Source organism: Nematostella vectensis, chromosome 4, assembly GCF_932526225.1.
Source record: "Nematostella vectensis chromosome 4, jaNemVect1.1, whole genome shotgun sequence".
Lineage (NCBI taxonomy): Eukaryota > Metazoa > Cnidaria > Anthozoa > Actiniaria > Edwardsiidae > Nematostella > Nematostella vectensis.
The window spans coordinates 14,238,251-14,256,170 of record NC_064037.1 but is presented as its reverse complement, the minus strand read 5'-3'; the positions used below and the strand labels follow the sequence as shown (position 1 = coordinate 14,256,170).

The 17,920-nt window shown below is 38.5% G+C and overlaps 4 protein-coding genes across 6 annotated transcripts; 2 read left to right on the top strand and 2 right to left on the bottom strand.

The window, feature by feature from the left end:
- Nucleotides 1-1,238: 1,238 nt before the first annotated feature.
- On the bottom strand, nt 1,239-2,107 carry LOC125561803. Its single transcript, XM_048726244.1, has one exon. The coding sequence runs from the start codon at nt 1,923-1,925 to the stop codon at nt 1,239-1,241; it is 687 nt and encodes a 228-aa protein (XP_048582201.1). The 5' UTR covers nt 1,926-2,107.
- Nucleotides 2,108-3,290: 1,183 nt separating this feature from the next.
- On the top strand, nt 3,291-7,765 carry LOC5510935 (ribonuclease H1). 2 transcript variants are annotated; one of them, XM_048726566.1, is made up of 8 exons: nt 3,291-3,522; nt 3,611-3,755; nt 4,113-4,366; nt 5,072-5,126; nt 5,599-5,683; nt 5,935-6,059; nt 6,748-6,822; nt 7,376-7,765. In XM_048726566.1, the coding sequence occupies exons 1-7, from the start codon at nt 3,416-3,418 to the stop codon at nt 6,805-6,807; spliced, it is 831 nt and encodes a 276-aa protein (XP_048582523.1). In that variant the 5' UTR covers nt 3,291-3,415; the 3' UTR covers nt 6,808-6,822; nt 7,376-7,765. The 2 variants fall into 2 exon arrangements, with proteins under 2 accessions (XP_048582523.1, XP_001631386.3); XM_001631336.3 differs by lacking the exon at nt 6,748-6,822 and having other exon boundaries at nt 3,293-3,522.
- Nucleotides 7,766-8,312: 547 nt separating this feature from the next.
- LOC5510959 (tektin-1) lies at nt 8,313-10,646 on the bottom strand. The gene is made up of 5 exons (XM_001631305.3): nt 10,096-10,646; nt 9,889-9,959; nt 9,623-9,766; nt 9,275-9,497; nt 8,313-8,899 (listed from the first exon to the last, which is right to left on the bottom strand). Exons 1-5 carry the CDS (start codon nt 10,507-10,509, stop codon nt 8,543-8,545), a joined length of 1,209 nt encoding a protein of 402 aa, XP_001631355.2. The 5' UTR covers nt 10,510-10,646; the 3' UTR covers nt 8,313-8,542.
- On the top strand, nt 10,636-16,534 carry LOC5510958. 2 transcript variants are annotated; one of them, XM_001631335.3, is made up of 3 exons: nt 10,636-14,279; nt 15,040-15,227; nt 15,935-16,534. In XM_001631335.3, exon 1 carries the CDS (start codon nt 10,757-10,759, stop codon nt 11,771-11,773), a length of 1,017 nt encoding a protein of 338 aa, XP_001631385.1. In that variant the 5' UTR covers nt 10,636-10,756; the 3' UTR covers nt 11,774-14,279; nt 15,040-15,227; nt 15,935-16,534. The 2 variants fall into 2 exon arrangements, with proteins under 2 accessions (XP_001631385.1, XP_048582522.1); XM_048726565.1 differs by having other exon boundaries at nt 10,636-15,227.
- The last annotated feature ends 1,386 nt before the right edge of the window (nt 16,535-17,920 follow it).

The window sequence follows — 17,920 nt, the reverse complement described above, 5'->3', positions numbered from 1 at the left end:
GTTTGATTTGTACTTCAAGCCTTTCTTGGCAGCGAGAAATGCATATTTGTCTTAGAATTCGTACATTTACGGCGCGATTTCAAATCTCCCGCCTTTCTCTTCGACGCCATTTTTGGTATGTTTTACCTTCCCGACTCTCCTAGGGAAGGATTTGCTGAGCTTGGGCCCGTATTGACCACAGTCATTGCTAAGCAGTCTATCCTAAGGGATTATGCGTGCAATGGGGTAAAAACAGAGCTAAATTTTGCCATTCTTAGCGTGTTTAGAACTGTTTCGTGGAGCGATTTTGCCTCATTTCTTCGCACTTTTCTTGGCCGGTAGCATGATTCGTATTTCAATCAGACATTCGGGGAAATATGAAGAGCATTGTACTCTGGAAAGAAACCCCTAAAATGGGGAGAAGAGGAAAGGAAGACAGGAAGAAAAAAGACATTGCAGAAAATTGTGTTTTTGTAAGTTCTGTACTGAAAAAATAGCACACAACAAAGCAGGACATTAGAACTAAACATAAGCAGCAAACATCAGGTATAAAGTCAAGATACATCATAAATATATTTTATTATTCATAAGTCTCTTTACAGCTGTAGTGTAAGAGGACACTTTAGTAAAACTATTCTAGTGAAACCATTATTTCTACTTTCTTGTTGCTGCAACAGGTGTGAAACAAAAATGCAAAGTGTGCCTATCTGCTGTTGTACATCTGTTCAAGAATTAACCAAAAATCCATAAGGTGTTTTGACATTTACCTGAGCAGGAAGAAAATTTGGTGTGGTGGGCAGGTCAGGGGATGTTGAACCCCCAGTTGACTTCTACTTTGACAGAAAGTCAATTTGTCTTTTTTATCTTTTTACCAAATTTAATAGTTGATCAATACATGTTTACCATAATCAGGCTTCGGCAACTGACCCCAGTTTCATAAGATATTTCAGCGGTGGTGAGTGTGCAAGTGAAACTCTGATATTACATTATCTAGGGTGGTGATAACCTTGGGTCCTTTCTCTGGTGCCATCCTGCTGTTAGTACCAGACTTCTTGATCCAGAACATAAAGAAAGGCTAAGGAAATTTGTCAACTTACCCTCACCCTGTCTGTCATTTATAAGTATACTAAACAGAGTACTAGGTACATCTCTTTGAATAGGGAGTATAGTGCAGTCAATTTGATTTCTAGGAGAGCACTTTGTCATTAGACCTTTGTGCCCTCGTGCTAATTTATCAGATGCAGGGTTAAAAGTAGGGCTTAAGTACCATCCCAATAAAATGCAACACTTACTATTTGAAAACATTGAACATCGAATTTAGATTGAAGGTAATCCAGGGCTAGGCCGTTAAGAGATTTGTACACCATAGTAGCCATATGTGCCTTGCGTCGATCAACCAGCTTCGACCAGCCTAGGCTCCCGATGAGCGGGTGAGCGTCGGCATCGAAACTGGAAAAAGTCAGAATTCGCGCGGCACGGTTTTGGAGCTTCTGGAGTTTTGTGGCAAGGGTACTATTACAATTTCCCCATACTACATCGCAGTAATCAAAATGGGGTTGAACAATTGCGTTAAAAGCGTACGTTAGTGTTTCGATTGGAACAAATGGGCGACATCTCTTGATTGCGCCGATTCCAGAAGCAATTTTTTTGGAAATATTAGTAACGTGCGCGTTCCAGGAGAGGTGTTGATCGATGCAGACTCCTAGAGATTTTGTATTAGGGACTTCCTTAATTAGGGAATTATCGAGAACTAAACGAGGAGAGTTCTCAAAGGTACTTAGTCTTTGGCGCAAGCCGACCAGCATGAATTCAGTTTTAGATTTATTACGGGTCAGTTTGTTGGCTTTAAGCCAATCACTGACGTTAGCGAGATCTTGATTCAAATTTGATTCCATGCTCCCCACATTATTACTGGCATACGTCAGATGAGTATCGTCAGCATACATGTGTGGGTAAGAATTAACAAGACAGTTAGGGAGATCATTGATGTAAAGCAAAAATAGTAATGGTCCCAAAATGGTCCCCTTGGGAATACCACAAGTAAGAAATTTGGGACCCGAGAGAGAATTATTCACAGAGCACCTTTGAGTACGATTAAGTAAGTAGGATTTGAACCATTCGTGTGCAATACCTGAGATCCCCTAGAAATTTAATTTGGACAAAAGAATGCCGTGATCTACGGTATCAAAGGCTTTTTTAAGATCTAAAAAGACCACTGCGTTTACATTCCCTTTGTCAATGTCTAAGTTAGTTGGAGCCATAATTAAGTCTATCTTTCTACTTTTTGGATCAGAATGCACCTGCATAGTATTTTGTTTTTCTATGATGACTACAAATAAATACTGTATATGTCTATGTATCTGCTCTTTCTTGAGGAATATATCTTGTTGATTATCCAGATGTCACCATGACTTGCTTCTCGGGTATAGCTAGGATGAAATCATATAATTAATTAGAAATTATATAATAGATTCAACATGCAAGTTTGGCCCCCAGTTCATCCAGACAGAGATTTACTAAACTGTTTAGTTAACATTACTAGAATACAAATAATGGACTGATCCCAACAATAAAAAAAAACACTACCATTTATTACATATTTATACTTAAATTCCAACTTATAGTAGCTTGTAAATAGAATTAAAACTTCACACACCACAAAACAATCTTGTCCGAGCTGGAGGCGATGTAAAAATAAAAACAAACAAGAGGAAAGCAAGATTTGATCTACAAACAGCATCTTTTCTAATAAAAGGCCTGCATTACTTCTATCGGCAGTAATGTGGACAAAGTCAATATGCATTTTCTAGCAAAACAGAGTTTCCGCGCCACTTTAAGTACCTATAAGCTTATGATGACTAATTTAAATCCTGTTTTCTGAGTTTTAAAGCTATGAAAAGTAAAGTTTAGATATAAAAAAACTCACCTTTTGTCGAACCAGATTGAAGTTGGTTCCTTTAATTCGCAGTTCCTTTTTTTGTCTGTTTCCTTATTCGCTCAGTTCCTTATTCAAATCCGGGGGGGGGGGGGGGGGGTACTTACATGATACCTTTTAATTCGAGTTGAAACAGTATTTAGGCATAACAGTTTATTCAGAACAAGTCTAACAGCATTTTCGTCGGGTAAATTTGGATGCTTTAACGTGCCCGCTGCCAAGCGGAGCTGTGAACATGAGACTCTCAAAGTAAATAAGCGTAAATGAAATACAGAGCTGTAAAAGTCTTGTTTACATTCTTATGAACATTCGTGATTTCTTGCTTGATGTCCCCTCCCTAAAATGTTTGAACAGAGGAAGCCTGGGCCTTCAAAGCCCGCGATTTTTCGTGGGACTTTGCCGTCCTATAAAAACAACAAGCAGAACGTTGTTTAGTTGACGTTTTCGAGTCAGTCCCTTCGTTCCTTTTTCAGTTTTAGCCTGACATTAGAACTAGGCTGTATGCTTAGAAATGTTCTTCGAGTAATAGGAGATATAGCTATGGGTAAGAAGAAAGGTGGATTTTACGCCGTCAGAGTTGGGAGACAGACCGGAGTATTCGACACATGGTAGGTTGTCATCGGACATTTGTTCAATCACTTTTACATTTTAAGCTTCTTTTAGCAAATAGTAAATAGCTTAACTTGTTGATGAAAGGGAGGAATGCAAGAGCTATGTCAGTGGATATGCTGGAGCAAAGTTCAAGAAGTTTGGAAGCAATAAGGAAGCTCTTGATTTCGTAAATGGTGGATCGAGCTCTTCGCCTTTCGCCACATCATCTTTATCTTCTTCTCATGGCTCGGTGAGTTTGAATTGTGTTATAAGACACAGACGACCAAGGTAAGATGATGCACCAATTTAAATGTCCAGAGTCGTAGCAGGCCAAGTAAGATGGGGGGAGGGGCACAAATACAGGAACATTAAGAAAATATTGGGGGGGGGGGGGGCACAGCCACGCCCCCAGTGCCCCACCCCCTGCTTGCTAGAGCCCTGATGTCAAATTTGCCGACAATGTAAAATTTCAATGCAAATGCTTTGGGCATGTGAAACACAAATAAAGTATTTGCAGTTGTGGTGGGTGGGCTTAGGGGATTTGGGAAAGGGCTCAAGTTTTAGTAAGCTACCTCCTAATATGACCCTTACATGTTTTTCTCTTTAGAGTGGTTCTTCAGGCTATGTGCAGCCCTGTCCTACAAAGCGCCATCACTCTGAAACAACCAGCTCTTTTGGGCATAGTGGTACTAAGCGCTTTAAATCCACACAATACCTGGACACAGTACCTGCTAGTGTGGGCTGCACCACATCAAGTGAAAGAGACCGACCTGTGGTTTACACCGATGGCTGCTGTACCCGGAATGGATTCAGTGGAGCTAAAGCTGGAGTAGGAGTGTACTGGGGCCCTAATCATAAGAGGTCAGTTTGAGGGGAATAGAGGGGTTCCAAGTAGAGAACATTCAAAATATGCCAAAAATATACTGAAAAATGGTTTCTAAAGTCAGACTTTAAGAGATGCTGCGTTTGTTTATAATAATTATGCATTATTTGAGGCCTACAGCCAAAAGAGTTCTAGAGTGCAACAACACTTGCTAGACACAACTCAAACTAAACACCAGAATCAGAATGTGTAAAGATTTTGATGAATTATACTAAATGTATCATGTTTGGTGTAATTTTCTTAAATAGACTCTAATAATTTATGGAGAGGCATTTATAGAAGGAAAGCTAGCGTGTTGTAACCTTGGTTAAACTATTAGGAATTATGATCAAATGTACCATGGTACCATAGCCTCTAGACTTTTCTTGTCCAGTGATGCTCAGCCAAAATGCCCGACAAGCGAATCGAGGAGGCCCTGGGCAGGCGAGTAGCTTTTTTCAGTTCTAGAAATACAGATTTTGTATTCTCGGCTGATTGGTCAACGAGATCGTCATAGTAACGCAAATCCTTATTTGGTCAATATACCCACATTTGGGATTAGCTTGAAAAACCACTGGACAAGAAAAGTCTGGGGCTCTGGTACCCAGGGTAGATAAAAATGAGACTACAACTAAGAATTACCTGGATCATTCTAATTTTTTTTTCACTAATTTTATGAAAGTGCTTCTTTATGTCTCTCTAAGAAACATCAGTGAGCGGTTGCCGGGTAGACAAACAAACCAGAGGGCTGAAATTGTGGTAAGTTATATAATCACTATAAAATCAAAACCCAGAATTAGGAAACAAAGAATTCAGAAATCAGCCCTTGGTGGCATTTCTGCCTTACCCTGGTTCCAGAGCTTCGAGAGACTTCGAGAGGCCAGAACCTCGTCTCAACCTCGCTGGCCACTAAATAGAGTGCCGGAACCAGGGTATTCCTGCCTTTGGAAAATTTCTTTTTTAGGAATTTTGCTCTTGATATCTGAACAATAGTTAAGACTTTCTTTATGAACTGGCCTTTTTTGTTTTGAACAATTGTGCTGAGTTGGATACATGGTAACCTTCACAAGTAATCAAGAGCGTAGCCACATGCATGCCAACACTCCATGGTGCATAACATTCAAATGCAGTAAAAACCAGTGATTGGGGTACAAAAACATCCTTGCTGTGCCACTGATATTTTCTTACACTTTTTTTACATTCTCCCATTTATTTTTGCCATGGCTATCAGGCAGCTACAATGGCTCTAGAGTCTGCTAAAGAAATGGGCTTTACCAAGGTGGAGATTCGCACTGATAGCAAGTATACAATCAATGGTATGTAGAAGGGGTAGCTAAGCCAGCGAGGGGCCAAAATCAAATTCTGTTGGCCTCAATTTTAGGACTCCAGCTGCTAATTTGTGCATATGTGGGGAGAGGGGTGGGGGTTCGTGGGCATTTTTTGGGTATTACCTATTGCCAATAAGACCTCCTTGCTGTAGTTTTATGGTATATCTAAATATTGTTTTGAATAAGAACTCATAACTACTGTAGGGCAAAAAAAACCCTCCTTTAATTTCTTCTGATAGGTATGACGAGCTGGATTAGGTCATGGAAAAAGAATGGTTGGAAGACAGCAGACAATAAAGATGTTAAAAACCTTGAAGACTTTCAAAAGCTGGACAAGCTGTGCTCTGAGATAGATGTACACTGGGTGGGTCATAGTAACTACTGGTTGTTTGTCAGGATTTACCACATATAACAAAATTACACAACAGTAACACCTTGAACTAATATTTGTTTTATTCATTCCAACCAATAACATGCAAATTACAGAGCCTGAGTTCTTGCTTGCAATAAGCCAGTTAAGAGTTTAAGAAATGCTGTGAAGGACTGGGCCAAAAGAGCGATTTTACAAGAGAGTTTGGATTGCGGTCTTGAAGAAAAATCCTTCCTACAAAACAGCTTTAAAACATATGGTGAAATTATTGATTGCCACAGGTTAGGACTTTATTGCACTTCGTATAGGGGTACTCTGAGTGATTCCTTCACTCAAATACTGAAGAAGTTTATTGGCGTACTCCGAATCGGAGTATAAAATGCATCAGAAGAAGTGCCATTTCAATTTTTATGCCGTAAAATTCAAATCAATATTGTTCTTAGATGTTTAGCAAAAATATTACTTGAATTTCGTGGACGAAATTCACTTTGTTTTTACCTGAGGTACCAAAGTTTATATTGTTGCATGCTTTCATCAATGTTTTCCAAGCGGAAGTTGACCAAATTAGCTCACTGAGCACAGGTTCCCCAAGCTTATGTTGTATTTTTTTTTTTTGTTTCATTCATAGTTAACTTATTTACTGTAAATATGTGGTTCATATATGGTAGTTCTCCCATACTAGGGAACTACAATCGCTCAATATTGCCCCAAATGGATTGAAACTTCACAGGGATGTAAATAACAACTCCACAAACAGGTAATAAAAGTTTGAAGGTATTTGATTATATTTTTTCGTCCCAATATTTTTTATTGTCACGCACCATATATTTACAGTAAGTAACTATGAATGAAACACACAAAATACAACATTAGCTTGGGAAACCTGTGCACTGAGGAAGTAAATCTACCCATAAAATAATTTTCAGGCCGTATTCATAACAAAATGCGGTCGAAATGTAAAACAATAAGTGGGCAACACATGAATGTGGTTGGTTTTCCCATATCTTGTAAAATGGCTTTGTAGGAAGGATTTTTCTCCAAGACTGCCATACAAACTATTCTGCAAAATCGCTCATTTGGTCAGATTCAATTGATTCGACCCTGTCTCCCCGTGTCTTTTCTTAAACTCTGAACTGGCTTATTATTTTTACAGAACTCCATAAAAGCTGTAAGGAAGATTATTTAGAAGGAACTAAAACATGCTAAAAGGGAAATTGAAAAGAACAGATGATTGTGAGCTCAGCTTTGATGACTCCATTGTTTGACTAGCATGTTTTCTAATCAACCTTTCCCTTCTTTTTGTACTTTAGACCCATGTTGCTGGCCATGCTGGAATTGAAGGAAATGAAATAGCAGATCAACTTGCAAAGGGTGGAGCCGATAAGTCGCCTGTCTAGAAATTAATTAACCATAATTACAAACCCATTTATGCTTGGATTTAAGAAATATATAATGCTTTGATATAATGTTGTCATACCGGATCATGTAACACTTTCCTGCATTTGTGATTAATTATTTATTGTACAATAAATACATTATTATTAATAATATTTAAAAATAGCTATAGTATTTCTTGTGTGGCTAGTGCATAGCTCAAAATAAGACAGGAAAAAAAGAAAAATTGTTTATAGTTTTTCATTGATTAAGGTTAATAAATGTATTCTTTATTAAAAAAATAAATTTGCAATTGTTCAATTCTACTTATTATGATCTTGTTTTAATTACACAGGTTGGTGTTTGTGCTTTTCGTTTCCATGTCATTACTGGTTTGTCTTTCAATTGTCTTCATTTCTAAGCCTGGTGCTTTTTGGTCCAATTGCAGTTGTGACTGCAAAATGGCTTCTCTCTTTCCCCCAAAAAAAACAGTCTTGAATTGGAAATAAAAGACATAAGCTGCACATGTAACTTAACACAAATACAAGCATCACAATGTTATTATCTGGGTTTTCTGAAACATTTATATTCAAGTTTTTGGTATGCCTTCTCTTTGTTGGGGCAAGCAAAGTGGTGTTTAAATGGTGTTTGTAGTGGCAATAGAGAACAAGTAAAGCTTGATCCTCTAAAGCAAAGAGGTGCGTACAAGGCTCTTTTAATGGATCTCTCTCAGCAGTCAAACCCTACTTTGTCTTTGTAGGCTGGAACATAAAGGTGCGTACTATGCTGGCTATAATCTTATGGGGGACTTCCCTATATCAAATAACAGCCATGGCAAAAGCAGCATCTTTAGATCGGAACAAGACAGCACTCTTTTATAAACAATTCTTTATTTACAGCTGTACTTGGAAGTTTGCATTATAATTGTGGTATTGAGATATGTAAATGAGCCTATTTTCTGTCAAGGTAACGATTGGGTTTACAATTCAAGTTTTCTTGAAACGGGAAACCTAGATGCCATTTTTATTCTTTAATATGTTTGAGAAAAAATAAAACCTCCATCTAGCCCTATATCCTAGACAACTTAAATTCAGATATTGTATTCAATGAGGCACATGGGTAATTTGTTTGCGAAGCTCCATGCATTGATCCCTGTCAATGAACAGACTGTTTTCCTTCACTTCAATGTCCTCTTCAAGGGATAACTGCCGACGGATTAGGGCTTTGAGGGATGACTCTGCTTCATAGAGTTTCTCCTGTAAGCGCTCAATATTAGTACTGATCTCAACAACTTCATCAATCAGCCTGTACTGCACCCGATCTCTGCACAGCTCAATGTTTGGTCTAAACGTTCTGTTCTCAACTCTTGTCTGAGCAACCTTCATTGGTGCAATTTTGAGTGCAATGGCCCTCTGGAGTGTGGCTATGTTCTCTTCCATGGCAGCAATCTCTTCTTTCACCTGTAAATTATCAATTGTGATGATGATATCAGAACCATGCAATAACAGTGGTACTAGGAACAGTCCATGCAGAGATGATCAGTCTTTGGAAATGATCTGGTGTAGTATTAAGTTGAAGACTAAAGGCTTAACCAGAGGAACAGTTTATTACAGCAAAAGCCCAAAGTGAATTATTTGGGCCTTAAGGTACTTCATCCCATGTAGGAAATAAATTGGAGTAGCTAATCACTCACAGCTAGATGCTGAATTACGAAAGGGCAGATTCAAACGTGGAAAGGCGCATCAGGCAGCCGCCACAACTCATTTCTGACCATGTATCACAGATAAGATTGAAATTGCTGGTTTTAACAATTAATAATAAAAAGCATTCTTTACCTTCATAAGATGATCTTCCAGCTTTGTCTTTGCCTTCAACGTCTCCTCAATCCTCTTTTCGAAGGCTAGATTAACAGCTCTACACTGATTCATCAAGTCGTTCAAAGTCTGGACTAGCAAGCCATCAATGATGCTACGTAGACTGGTAGACAAATTCTTTTCCCGTTCAGCCTTGAGCATGTTCTTGTTTGAGAAGTCTTCCCATTCATCTGGGGTCACAGAACTATAGGGAAATTGAAACAAATGAGAGTAAGACAGTCAGTCACAAACTTTTTTAGTAGAAAGTACAATATTTTTATGCTTCTCCTGTCAATGAAAGAGGTCAAAAGTAATCTATTTTGCACTTACTTTTTCTCGATTTTCACAGCATCCCGAGCATAGACCAGACCAGGAGAATCGTTTTTTAGTGCAGCACATGTGTTGTCAATCTTGTTGGCATGGAACTTGTCTTTACGATCCTTTTCCAGATAGTATCTGGCTGACCTGAGAAGTCTGTCACAATGAGAGAGATAATTAATATTCTAAATAATGATGCTGTGCATTTCTTTTATTTTATGTGACGACAAATACTGACAAACGTGTTTCGGTCCTGACACTTGAATGGGTTCGCATACCTGATTTGCTCCGTGGCCTGTTCAATCGTTCTTTTGAGTAGAGCCTGGACACCTTCAATAACTTCAACTTCCTAAAGCCAAGCAACAAGTTTTGCGTTACTCAATGCAATAAATGATTCTGGTTGTATGTATTAATCACTCCATAACAACAAACAATAAATAATGTTGCGAATTATGCGCCCTAGGTAACGAGAGTACATCATTTACCTTCAACAGTTGCATCTCGACATTATCGTGGACTAGGTCGATTTTGATCCTCTTTTCCCTGTTCATGAGACACTGTTGGGCGATCATCAGAGGTAGTTCAGTATCGGCTAAGGCGCGTTCAAGTCGCGCTTTGAAATTAAGCATCATGTTTATCTCTTCCTCTGTTTCACTTTGATTACGATCCAACTCTGACTTCCAAAAGTTGATATCGGTAATTCTTTGGTCTAGTTTCTTGTTGACATCTTCTTGGGTCTCTACTGTCCTCACTTCAATCTCAACTCGGAGTCTTTCGCTCTCATCGCGAAGCCTTTCCGCTGCGGCTCGTTCTTTTTCAGCTGTGAAATACTGTAAATGGTTTGAAGCATGCCATTCTTCGGGGACGTATTTTGGTGGAGGCTGAACTAGTCTAGCCATGTTTATGATGGTTAATATTCTTAACCTCAGAATTTAGAAGAAATCCGTGCAGTAAGTAGGACGGTTTTCGCCGGTAATGTCTTGCAATAAACTGAAATGTGGTTGCTGTGTTGTGTGTGTATCAAGAAGCAAGCTTGCTTGTTATGGTGTGTATCTAGGCAACTACACCAAACAATTTGATTGGCTAACAATTACTTGAGCCTGCAAACTAAAAGCAGTATATCTCCGACGCGGGAATTTATTCAAAATGGCCGAAGTGATGAATTTGGGTGACTTCAAACTCTCGGCCAGAAAACTTAGGTTCCTTCAAGTAGAATCTTCATCACGAATTTCTTTTAACAAAGAGCTCACAGGAGAGCACATGCCGCTTTTTCTTGGGGCCGATGTTTTGTATGATTGTCCCATTACGATTGCTAATTTACCAAGAACACATGCAAGATTTGCTAAGCGGGGTTTAGCAACAAAAATCACCTTTCCTGCCTCTCAACGAGTAATTGGGATCCATGGAACCTCTAAAGGAGTGTGGTTCTATAGCATACAGGGTTTATTCAGGGTTGTGTTTGAATATTATAATCGCGAAGATCAGTTAGATGTGATAGAACATTTGCAGAATGTCTTAAAGTTGAGAATATCGGATTCGCTATTGAAAGAAGAGATTGACTTATCATATGCATTGACACTCTTTGATGAAAGAGACCTGAAAGCTCACGGAAATTCAGAGGTTTGTTTTCAAGAAGCAGGATCAGATAGAGAAAACTCATCCCCCTCAAGTCATAGCAACTCTGCCAGTGAGAATAACAACTCCGCGTCGTCTCAAATAAACGCGCTAGACCATAATATACGCAAATGCGACTCTTTATTTCAAGAATTAAACTCTTACTTATGTAAATATCAATCTGATTGTTCAGAATCAAACGACTTAAATGCAAAGCAAAAACTTTTATGTAAACTCTGCAAATTGATTGGTAGAGAATTTAACAATGCTAAGCCAGATATTGAAGCGAAAGTCACACAGTTCAAGGCTAAACACATTTTAACAATACACAGCCTGCCATGTGCTGAGGAAGTGGTGGAGGAACTGTTTCCATTGTACATGAGAGATTTGATGTGGGTGTGGATGGGTGGGGAAGAGCAGGCAGCCAGGACACCCAACAGTTCTCTTTACCCACTTATGCAGCTGATCTTAGAGTTTGCCAACCAGACTTTGGTGTCAGGGGTGGCACACGTATTATACTCTAGACTACTGCGCAGTGATCGTGTATAACTACTCCTCAAGTACAACACCACTTCGACAACAGCAACAACAACAAGTATTTATTGATACCCAATTTTTACATTGACAGCTGGACTTGTACTTCTATATGAAAGGGTATTAGCTACCTAGGAATTCCTTATGCTGATGATACCACTTAAATATTAGCTAATAAAGGGATCTCAGTAATATCAAGAGGGGGGTGAATAGGTTCGGCGGATTCGACCCCGAAATGCTCACAGATTACGAATTTGGATGATTATTTCAGCGGATTGGCGGATTTTGAAAATACGGCGGATCACGGATCTGTTGACAATTTGGGCACGGATTTCCGATTTTGACTGCATTGACGGTCGAACTTCGGATTTTTAATGAATTTCAACCAATGCTATTGTTTATCTTTCAAACCATGCGGATCTAAAAATATCTGCGGATCCACGGATTTGCCTCGAAAATGTTGCAGATCGGCAGATTTACCTACCCCTATTCACCCCCCCCCCCCCCCCATCAAGTGTGGGCATACATGAGGAGATTCTGAATTCATGCCTAGACAATATCAGCTTGAAAATTAAATGATGGTAAGCAGTGCTTAACTGTTGCATATTGATGTTGGTAATTGCCTTTTCTTTGATTGTGTCACAAGCAAGAAAAGGAGATTCTGAATTCAGGCCTAGACAATATTAGCTTGAAAATTAAATGATGGTAAGCAGTGCTTAACTGTTGCATATTGATATTGGTAATTGCCTTTTCTTTGATTGTGTCACAAGCAAGAAAAGGAGATTCTGAATTCAGGCCTAGACAATATTAGCTTGAAAATTAAATGATGGTAAGCAGTGCTTAACTGTTGCATATTGATATTGGTAATTGCCTTTTCTTTGATTGTGTCACAAGCAAGAAAAGGAGATTCTGAATTCAGGCCTAGACAATATTAGCTTGAAAATTAAATGATGGTAAGCAGTGCTTAATTGTTGCATATTGATATTGGTAATTGCCTTTTCTTTGATTGTGTCACAAGCAAGAAAAGGAGATTCTGAATTCAGGCCTAGACAATATTAGCTTGAAAATTAAGAGATGGTAAGCAGTGCTTAACTGTTGCAAATTGATGTTGGTAATTGCCTTTTATTTGATTGTGCCACGAGCAAGAGAAAAGATCAACAAGCAGCAATATTTAAAAGAATATAAGGGAATGACAAGTAAGGGCATGGCTTTGCCCCCAATATTTTCTCAATGTTTCTGTGTTGTGCCCCCCCCTCCCCACACACACACACACACACACACACCTCTTCCAATATTTCTAGGCCTGCTACGGCTCTTTCAAAAGCATAATGTAGCCATTATTGATTACAGAGTTTTGCACAACATTATTCAACTATGCTCCACTTTTTTTACAATTTTAATCTGTTAACAACAAAAGTATAATAATAAACTATAATAAATTTCTAAATAATTTAACTTAATTCATGATTAATTATTATGTGGTATGTATGTGTAGGTACCAGAGTGCATTAAAAACAACATCATAGTGTTATTGTTTTCACTAAAAAGAAGTGCCAGATAATCCAATCATCAGAATTTACATTTACAGGGCGAATCTGAAAATTTGGGGAAAAAATAGTTAAGCTTTTGCTGGCATCGAAAATACCAAATGTCCATGTTGAGTTTTTTTGTATCTAGTGCACCATGGTCAAAATCTGTCGGAAACAATCTGGGTACGAAAATGTCGTTTTTGCGATGACAACGACGAAGGAAAAAAATGAAAACAATTGTCATTAAGTTTATTCATTCAAAGTGTTAGTTATTAATGAAAACATATTTCAATCATTTTTGTGCCTAACTTATGTTCATAGTTGTCTCATTACATTACAATATATATACGATACAATTTAACTTCATTGTGATTAAAATCAACAGATTCTTTTCTCTTGAACATTCAGACAAGCCCAGTTGAGTAATATTGTATAATGGTAACTTAATAAAAAAAACTATAGATAATGACAAAACAGAATTTATTTCAAGGACATACTATAAGCACGCCAAATTGTAAACTTACTTACATGAGCAAAGTCTATATATAACCAGGCCCGTACCCAGGGGTGGGTGCAACGGCCGAAGGTCCACTTTCGGTTTCCAATGGACGTGCTATTTGTAGACAAAACTATAAAGCATAGGCTAGATTACTCTGGTATGCAGCCAAATCCGAAAATAAAACATACCGTGAAGATACTGCAAAGGCATAACAGTTTTAACAAAATTACTAAGGTTACATTTTAAGACCTGGTTAATTTCTGCCCAAGTCGTGGACTGTTAGTTAGTATGGGGTATTAATAGGACATTTGAATTTTTTTGTAAAAATTAAATTAGTGACAGGATAACAATAGTGTGTTAATTGTAATGTAAGACATTTCCTTTAATCAACATGAGATATGTACCCGTCCATATAGTGGAGGCTACACAGTAACTGTGGATTGTGGATATACTGAAGTCAAGTTTTGTCCTCATTTTCATTTAAATCACGAGGGTAAGCTTGTCTCTGCAACAGCTTAGAAAGATTCTAATCAAACTTGGTAACCGTTAGCAGTGATTATTTAAAGTATCACTAATTGTAATGAATTTAGAAATTAATCTTCATGAATTTACTATTGCCTTCTAAACATCAAAAACATCTTATTCAAGAAATCTTATTTAAGAGAATCCCGAGTTCGCGCAGCCATGCGTCTAATTTTATTTCAGAGTGTTCATATCGCCATTCTACACAAGCTCTTAAAACTTTTAAAACATTCTCATCATCAGGGTCGTAGCCAGCCCCCCCCCCCCCCCCCCCCCTTTTAGCAGCCAAAAATACAGTAAATCTATGAAGAGACGTCTAAAATATAGGAGAAAATGCCTTGGAAGTCCCTTTTGGGCCCCCTCCTGTTAAAAATCCTGGCTACGCCGCTGATTCATATAAACTTGTTGTTCTAATTATATGGCAAGATTGGGTTTCCCGTTTTATATGAATTTTTACTTACCATTTGATGGATGAGATTGAAAATCTCAGTGGGCTGTTTGACAAATGATGCACATCATGGATAACTTAAACATACCGCATTCTAGTGCATTATTATATACAGCTCCAACAAAACACCTGGTCATTTCTTCTTGGTGCTTCATTCGACATGCTAGCCATAACAGCTTTCGAGTTTTTATTCCTTTACGGAGTTAACATACTTGCTTTTACTTTTTCCTCTTCTTCTATTTTCTCTCATTACGGTTCGGCCCTGGCGAACTCCACCTTTAAGTCGCTAGTAGTTGAAAATCTCGGCGACTGCAACCTGAAATGCTTTGACGAGGAAGGCTGTATGAGCATCAATTACGATCGAGAGAGCAAGAAATGCGAGCTGAACAAACGCAACCAAAGAAACCCATCCCACTCGACTAGGGGGCCATGCAAGGTCTATCTACGCCACAATCAAACAACCACCGCCAGGTATATATAAAAGTCTAAAATATTTAAAAGTATAATCATTTTTCTCCCAGATCATTGCTGCAACATGAACGGGGAAAGTGTTTTTACATGCCGAGGCTCAGATAGCAGAAAAATATTGCTTTTTCAGTGCTGATGCCTTCTAAAATGAAGAATCAAATTGTGCTCATAGTAACAACCTTATTATTGCTATCGATCATTTGTGTTATTCTCTTCCTAATAATTCATGGGGTATTATATTTTTATAAACACTAAAAATTAAGATTATCGTTAAGAACATATTCAGCCTTAAATGCTCCAAAAATAAGAACATACCCAGCCTTAACTGAAAATTAGACGTTCTTATGACAAAAAGAGTGTACAGCTATTTCAATAAACGTTGTCAGTGCGAATGGCAAATGTCAGCTCTAAGGCCAATCACAGCTTATGGGTATAATTATTTGTTAGAATTAAGATATGAATGTAAGTAATGAATAAATGTAAGTAATGAATGTAACGCAGAAATTCTCCACATTTTCCTACATTAAGTAGAAATTTTACGAGTTGCATGGTATTTTTTGATAGCAGAACTGCCATTTGACCATTGGCACATGCCCTTTGCACTGAAAACATATTTTGAAATAGGTGTATATTGTTTTGAGAGTTTAGAAACGTCACAAGCGGACTGAAAGCCTAACGCTTTGATTATTTTTAAAATAATCTTTCCGCAGTGTTTCCTGAATGCAAGAACTACAAGCTCATGTCGGGCGATAGCCGACACAAAAGCTTTCTTCAAGATCAGCAATTATGCGAGAGGAACCTGGTACCCGGATGGTACCGGTTCGGCGGCGAAGCAGACACGATGATGATGAATGAATGTTTGACAGAATACCATTGCTGTGGCGGTGGTTATCTCGGTTGGATGGACGGAACACTGCCTTTGTTCGCTCACGGAATTGTGGAGCGATTGCATGCTTTTACCGCGCGGGCAATTGTTGCCATTGGATGGTGAATATTCGCGTTAGAAATTGTTGCCGTTTCTACGTGTATGAGCTGGTGAAACCTCCTGTGTGTTATCTCCGTTATTGTGGAGAATAAAGGAGTACAGATAACTGAATGAATCACACCCGCACATCACAGGCTTAGTCCGAAGGAAATCCTAAATAGGAACAAGGCACTTCTAGGGACTGAGAATGGACATGAAAAATATTCAAATCACACATCCCTAGAATGAGATTCAGTTAAATCTCGGTTTTTGTGAAGAGAGGAAATCTCGTTGTTATATGGTTTCAGGCGTTTTTTCTGTCGTTCTATTAAAGCTCTAAAACCAATTTAACGTTTCGCTTCTTGTTTGAAAAAACTATTGGGAAGGCACATGAAAGGTGGGGCGGGAGGGCAAACGCAAAGCTTGCTGACCCATCTTATTATACTGTCATAACAGTGATATTAAGTTTTTATATTTTTTTATTGGCTACAAGCTAAGTATTAAATACGGCACCTTAAACATTTTTAATAAGCATTATATAAGCACGGCATAGCAATATTGGAAGTGTTTGTATGTTATGATGATTATTTGCTAAATTCTTTTGTGTACAGTACGGTACAAATAAACAAGCCTAAGCCTTACAACTCGTACGCGGGCCTTTGGTGATTAATGATTGCACACGTGGGTTATTTGTGTTGTCTTGTCTCGATGGCGTTCTACTTAAGGATGCATGTTTATTAAGAGAATCATGTTCAGTTGATTGGCGGCCGCAACTTCAAAGACCTTTAGGTGTGATATTTAATATAAGAGAAACATGTTCAGTTGATTGGCGGCCGCAACTTCAAAGACTTTTAGGTGTGTAACCGCTTAGTTAAACAAGGCTTGTTTGAAACAAGAAATCTTTGCGTGTAATTTGGAACACACGCAGAAGGTAGCTCCGTGCTATTGACACCAACTTCGTTTTTGTTCAGTTATAGATTATAATTCTTTCCTTTTCGAATCTTACCTCAAGTTTTTAGTACCGCCAGTAACGTTAGATTTTACTCTTTCTGTTGTTACTCTTTACTTTAAATAACTTAATTGCCACTAACGAGCTAATCCGGCAATTGGCGGTCAGCGGAGGCTGGCGCGTGATAAAACGATAACGGACGACAACATGTACAAAAACAATGATAGCAATGAAAATACTTGCGATGCGCATACTTAACGTGACATGCAATAGCAAACAAACGAAAAACACGATGAAAGCCCATCATCGGATTAGCTCACTAGGTAAGGCCGCTACAAAGTTGGTTGCAGATGGCAGACAGGGAAAAACTGCCTGCGGTAAAGCATTCCAGACGGGGATAGTGCGTGAGTAGAAGGAGAACTGGAAAGCGATAATTATAGCTGGGAGGAGTGAAAATTGGTAGCTATTACAGTCACTGATTCTTATTACTTTTATATTAGTTTTATGTTTGAAAAAATGTTTGTAAACAGTATCTGCGTATGTCCTGTTTATGCATTCACCACTGGGCCAACCCGTGTACCCGTTACCAAGAAAATCTGGAAAACCAATCAATTTCTTCGTTTATGATGTAATGATACACGAAGCCCATGAGTGCTTGCAGGCATACACACGCAGATGCACCCTTCCTATAAAAAGGAGCAACCGTAGGATTGTATACAGTCTGTAGTTCAGAGTTCTCCAAAGTTCTTCTGAGCAGAATAAACAACGTGGTTCCGAAACAGT

What these genes read in the sequence shown, in the direction of transcription:
- LOC5510959 (XM_001631305.3), bottom strand. Translation starts at nt 10,509, where the DNA reads ATGGCTAGACTAGTTCAGCCTCCACCAAAATACGTCCCCGAAGAATGG. An exon ending in CAGGCCACGGAGCAAATCAG is followed by an intron (nt 9,767 to 9,888) that starts GTATGCGAACCC and finishes TCATTGTGACAG; the next exon opens with ACTTCTCAGGTCAGCCAGAT. An exon ending in GCTGTGAAAATCGAGAAAAA is followed by an intron (nt 9,498 to 9,622) that starts GTAAGTGCAAAA and finishes ATTTCCCTATAG; the next exon opens with TTCTGTGACCCCAGATGAAT.
- LOC5510958 (XM_001631335.3), top strand. Translation starts at nt 10,757, where the DNA reads ATGGCCGAAGTGATGAATTTGGGTGACTTCAAACTCTCGGCCAGAAAA.
- LOC125561803 (XM_048726244.1), bottom strand. Translation starts at nt 1,925, where the DNA reads ATGTATGCTGACGATACTCATCTGACGTATGCCAGTAATAATGTGGGG.
- LOC5510935 (XM_001631336.3), top strand. Translation starts at nt 3,416, where the DNA reads ATGCTTAGAAATGTTCTTCGAGTAATAGGAGATATAGCTATGGGTAAG. An exon ending in TATCTTCTTCTCATGGCTCG is followed by an intron (nt 3,756 to 4,112) that starts GTGAGTTTGAAT and finishes TTTTCTCTTTAG; the next exon opens with AGTGGTTCTTCAGGCTATGT. An exon ending in TAGCAAGTATACAATCAATG is followed by an intron (nt 5,684 to 5,934) that starts GTATGTAGAAGG and finishes TTCTTCTGATAG; the next exon opens with GTATGACGAGCTGGATTAGG.